The sequence below is a fragment of the Salmo salar genome, chromosome ssa07, assembly GCF_905237065.1.
Source record: "Salmo salar chromosome ssa07, Ssal_v3.1, whole genome shotgun sequence".
Classification (NCBI taxonomy): Eukaryota; Metazoa; Chordata; class Actinopteri; order Salmoniformes; family Salmonidae; genus Salmo; species Salmo salar.
The window spans coordinates 39,724,709-39,730,708 of NC_059448.1; the positions used below are offsets into that span (position 1 = coordinate 39,724,709).

At 42.5% G+C, this 6,000-nt stretch overlaps 1 protein-coding gene across 2 annotated transcripts in view; it reads left to right on the top strand.

Moving 5' to 3' along the window:
* The window catches only part of LOC106609203 (metabotropic glutamate receptor 8), a 264,733-nt gene extending 260,754 nt beyond the window's left edge, over positions 1–3,979 (top strand). Inside the window, exons 10-11 of one of the 2 annotated variants that reach the window (XM_045721976.1) lie at positions 1,096–1,343; positions 3,220–3,979. In XM_045721976.1, coding sequence (XP_045577932.1) covers positions 1,096–1,343; positions 3,220–3,232 — 261 coding nt within the window. In that variant the 3' untranslated portion in view covers positions 3,233–3,979. The remainder of the gene's footprint in view (positions 1–1,095; positions 1,344–3,219) is intronic. The other variant, XM_045721975.1, reaches the window with a different exon arrangement.
* The last annotated feature ends 2,021 nt before the right edge of the window (positions 3,980–6,000 follow it).

A 6,000-nucleotide genomic window follows, 5' to 3' on the forward strand; every position in this document is an offset into this window, starting at 1 on the left:
CACACACACACACACACACACACACACACACTTCAACGTCTAAGCCTTCTCTCATCTTCTTTCCGGATGCTCTCATTAGAGAGGATATACTGTAAATTGGTATTACTGTCGACATGTGTAATCTGTTCACGCCTGTTCTCTCTTGGCGAGGGGTGGGGGGGGGGGGCAGTGGAGCACTGGTTTGTTTTCCTCCTCAGCGGAACGCTATGCTGGCTAGCCGGGGCTGCGTTGTGCTGTTGTGATTGAAGAAGCGTGACTGGCCATCTGCTAGCTGTGATTCCTACGCCATGCTATAGTCAGGGATGGACACAGATGAGTGGTTGCGCTTTGAGAGGAATCCCTCTGATGGTGGAGGGGTCTGTGTGTATGTGTTTGTGTGTGTGTGTGTGTGTGTGTGTGCGTGCGTGAACATGTTTGTGTTTAGTTCTGATGAAGCCTCTACGATACCATAGGGGTTTTGTTAAGTATTATTTCTGACAAAGTATAGTAGCCAGTGTAGGGTTATCAGTGTATTGTTTGTCTCAGCATATGGTTTATATCAGCGTATGGTTTATATCAGCGTATGGTTTATGTCAGCGTATGGTTTGTATCAGCGTATGGTTTGTATCAGCGTATGGTTTGTATCAGCGTATGGTTTATATCAGCGTATGGTTAATATCAGCGTATGGCTTATATCAGCGTATGGTTTATATCAGCGTATGGTTAATATCAGCGTATGGTTTATATCAGCGTATGGTTTATATCAGCGTATGGCTTATATCAGCGTATGGCTTATATCAGCGTATGGTTTATATCAGCGTATGGTTTATATCAGCGTATGGTTTATATCAGCGTATGGTTTATATCAGCGTATGGCTTATGTCAGTGTAGATTGGTCGGTGTACAGTTGTTAGTGTTTAGTTTCTGCCAGTGTGTAGTTTTTGAAAAAGGGCAAAACTAGCAGAATGGCTATTTCACTTGTAGAATGGTTACAGTATGTTGATGCCTTTACTCCCTCCCTCCCTCCCTCCCTCCCTCCCTCCCTCCCTCCCTCCCTCCCTCCCTCCCTCCCTCCCTCCCTCCCTCCCTCCCTCCCTCCCTCCCTCCCCTCTCCAGATGTACATCCAGACCACCACCCTGACTATCTCGCTCAGCCTCAGCGCCTCTGTCTCTCTGGGGATGCTGTACATGCCCAAGGTCTACGTCATTATCTTCCACCCAGAGCAGAACATCCCCAAGCGTAAACGCAGCTTCAAGGCCATCGTCACCGCCGCCACCATGTCAGGCAAGCTGCAGAAGGGAGGTGACCGGCCCAACGGAGAGGTCAAGACGGAGCTGTGTGAGAGCATGGAGACCAACAGTGAGTAAGAACACACCTTTACTAACCTATACTTAATACACTTATATATCTAATGGTATATTGTATACACCTATACTAACAGTATACATATATATATATAGTACATCTACACCAGGGTTCCCCAACTGCTGGCCCGCGGGCTGAATGGTTTTATTTGGCCCCCCCAAGTTGAAAAAATAAATAAAATAAAGTGTTTGTTGAATTTTCGTTGTTGGACATAAAAGACTGTCAAAACACCAGGAAATCAGCTTCAATGGTTTACACATTTTGGAAATCAAGTATTCCCACGCATAGTGGAGAGACACGTGATTGTATGCAAATGTTACTAAGGTTTGAAATTATGATATTTTAGTCAAATATTATATCTGTTTGGGCTTCTTGCGGTCAATTTGCTGTCTCCAAAGTATTTGTAATTATATTCTGGCCCCCGACCATCCACTCAAAAAACAATCAGCCCGCGGCTGAATCTAGTTGCTGATCCCTGGCCTACACTAATATAACTAACAATCTATACACCTAAACTCATAGAAAAAAACCTAATCTATAGATCTACACCAACACACAACAGAAATAATCTATACAACTACACTGATATAACCAACCGTTTGATAATCTCTACAACTACAGTATAACAGTAGTTACATGTAAGTTGGGCCTTTTTCATATCTCTCATTCAAATATCAGTACTTTTAATAGATAAAAATGTAATCTGAATTGTAAACAATGTTCTTGATAGAGCAGCTTGAGTGCTGCAACCTTTGTTTTGAGCACTATTGTTTACAGCACATACAAATGAGCTTCCCATTCAGCTTAACTATGTGTAACAGCTTACGTAAACTTCAAAGCTTTGTTGTGTGAGGAGCTAGTTGTGCCTCTTCAACACTACGACCTGGAAATGTTATTCTTTCTCCCGTGGAGCAGAGTGGGTGTTTAAAGCATTTATTTTATCACAGAGTTGATCTGGGTGTTCTGAGAGGTTTAGAAGGTTCTGGAATGTTTTAGCAGATTTAACTATTTCTTCATTACAGACCTGAACGCGAAGAAGTCTCACAGTCAGCGGTTTGGTCGGCTAGAATAACACACACACACACACACACACACACACACACACACACACACACACACACACACACACACACACACACACACACACACACACACACACACACACTAAGACACACACACGCACACACACGCACACACACACACACACACACTCGCACGCACGCACACACACACACACACACACACACACACACACACACACACACACACACACACACACACACACACACACACTAAGATACACACACAAAGACACACACACACACACACACACTAAGACACACACACTAACACACAGACACACACACACACACACACACACACACACACACACACACACACACACACACACACACACACACAGAACAACAACACAACAAACAGCACAGGTCACTCATACATCTATTCCCTCATTGGCACAACTGACTGGACTCATACAGAGTTAAGTTTCACAAACCCCAGCCTGAGACATTATTTTCAAATGATAACTGCCTAGGGTTGATGTTGTGTGAAGAAGAAACTGTTGGAACGGTTTTGATTCCTACAGTTTGACATATTGTCTCATTTAAAATGCTTATATAAACAAGGCGGGTACAGGGCACCGTCTTGATGATAGCTCAGTGCCAGCGGTCCGTGGTCGCTTAAAAACAACTGACATTTACAACCAACAGCTACAGGGGACGTATAATGGACTTGATAAACACAGCCTCAGACCCCAGACGCAGGTATGCACTAATATTACGGTCAATAGGAAATATATATCCCTTGATATATTTCCTCTCCTCTCTTCCCCTCTTTCCCCTCCCCCCCGGCAGCTTCATCAACTAAGACAACATATGTCAGCTACAGTAATCATGCCATCTGAACATCTGAACAGCACCAAAGTGGAGGGAGGGCTGAGAAAAGGATCTGTCACTCAGACAGATGACAGACTGACGGACAAAAACACGGACAGACCGATGGAGCTCCCACCGCCACCGGTAACCAAGCATGAGACATTTTATATTGTTCTGACAGCATCAAACCTAATACCACCAGAGACGCGGGACCACAAAGACCAACCACCAATCAGTGGGCCCCGTTCGCTCTCTTCCTGCAAATCACAGCACTACGGTCCTGCCATAAACTTTGAACTAACCGTGAAGACAGCGGTTTAAAAAAAAAATCCACTGCAGGCTCTATGGTCCAGAGAAAAAAAGGAAGAAAAAAGAAGAAAAACGTAACAAAACAAAACTGTGTAAAAGTTATACATAGGTGAGATGTACATGGGAGATAAAAAGACATTAAAAGAGTTTAAAATTAAAAAATATTTAAAAGAGAAAATTGAAGAAACTACGAGAATCAACCATGATGTTTATTGTTATTCTACTTGTAAGTATTTTTGTGGTTGTGAAGATTTTTTCATTCTTGTCCCAGCTGTCGTGCGACCTTGCATACTCAGAAAGTTTGTTTCTTGTATCGAATGGCTAACTGAATGGGTAGCCCTGGGTTGTGAATCTGTAAATCCCCTGGTTGAAGCATGCCAGTTTTTATACAAATGATTTATTTATAATAAAGGAATGTTTTGCAAATGTATAGATTTGTGCTTATGCTTTTAAGATACAACGCAGACACTAATTGTATATGTTTTTGTTTATTACTCTATTAGTGACCGATTTGCTAGATTCGGTCTTCTGTAGCAAAATTTGAAATGGTGTTTTTTACATTGGATGAAAGTAAAGACTCAGAGCTAGAAAATGGTATATCATACACTACAGTTGAGGAACAATGGGAAAGTAATTCTGCAATGAAAGTTGATAAACTTGTAACCTCACTTCTGAGAAAATGGCCTTTGAATGTTTTGGTACATGTACTGGAGAGCTCCTCTTTGTCTACATTCATTCAGCATTGTTCACACCCTCTTAAGCTTTAGCCCAACCCATCTCTTTAAAAATTTGCATGTGAGGCCATGTACTAAACAACCACCGTTTTCAAGACTAAATGCTGGTTTATACTACGGGTGTGTTCTGGACGTTCATAAACTCAGAGCGTTGTCAGATTGTCCATTCATAAATTCAGAGCGTTTCGCTCTCGGAACATTCAAAGGGCACACTGGACACTCTGGCCAAGGAGTAGGGTTGATCTGAGCATTCTGTCCTAACAACAGCAGTCAAGCACCCAAGCTAACTGGCTAATGTTGGCTAGCTTGCTAGCTAATTCCAGACACAAATGAGCTCACTCTGACCATTTTACTTGTCCTATCAGAGCTGGTTAGGCTGTTTTTATGTTATCTAGAGCCTTGTTGACTGCAACTGTGCTGCTGGCAACAATTTAATTATGCTTTTTTGGCAGTTCTTACTGACATTGGTCATATTCAACAGGTGTTGAAAGTTCATAAATTCGTCAGTTATTCCGCGCTGGCACACTCACATGAGAGTGCTCTGAAATCAGAGTAGATAGCCAGAGCGAATTTACTAGCTACATCTATCAACAGTTGTCGCAGTGACATCATGAACGTTCTATTGAAATGGTTACTCTTTTGTTAAGACATGTAGCTAGCTAGCTAGCTAGCTAAACAATGAACCATAATCCCAACTTGTGACGTTACTACCCTGCATGAATCTGCAGGAAGCTAACCAGGCTATAACTAGCAAAGCTTCATTAAATAGTACCCGCAAAACACCAGTCTCAACGTCAACAGTGAAGAGGCGACTCCGGGATGCTGGCCTTCTAGGCAGAGTTCGTCTGTCCAGTGTATGTGTTATTTTGCCCATCTTAATCTTTTATTTTTATTGGGCAGTCTGAGTATTGGCTTTTTATTTGCAACTCTGCCTAGAAGGCCAGCATCCCTGAGTCGCCTCTTCACTGTTGATGTTGAGACTGGTGTTTTGCAGGTAGTATTTAATGAAGCTGCCAGTTGAGGACTTGTGAGGCGTCTGTTTCTCAAACTAGACACTCTAATGTGCTTGTCCTCTTGCCCTGGGGCCTCCCACTCCTCTTCCTATTCTGGTCAGGGCCAGTGTTCTGTGAAGGGAGTAGTACACAGCGTTGTACGAGATCTTCAGTTTCTTGGCAATTTCTCGCAGGGAGTAGCCTTCATTTATCAGAACAAGAATAGACTGACGAGTTTCAGAAGAAAGGTCTTTGTTTCTGGCCATTTTGAGCCTGTAATTGAACGCACAAATGCTGATGCCCCAGATACTCAACTTGTGTAAAGAAGGCTTATGTAGATATTACATAAAAAATCAGTTAAACACTGTATAGCCTCATAACATGATTAAAACATGAATTTTGATATCATAGATGGTCAGTCATTGGATCCACATCTATATCTATTAATCTGAGAGTGGTTACATTTCTCCAGGCCCATCCCTCAACGTTTTACCAAAACAGAGGTGGGGCAACCATTTTGTTATTGTTTCATCTGTGGATTTGCCCTTTGATATCTTGATAACAGCTGCATATTATCAAGATATCAAAGTGTCACCAACAAAAAGGTAAACAAATAGCCCTTACACAGCCTGGAGGTGTATTGGGTCATTGTCCTGTTCAAAAACAAATGATAGTCCCACGAAGCGCAAACCAGATGGTGATGGCGTATCGCTGCAGAATGCTGT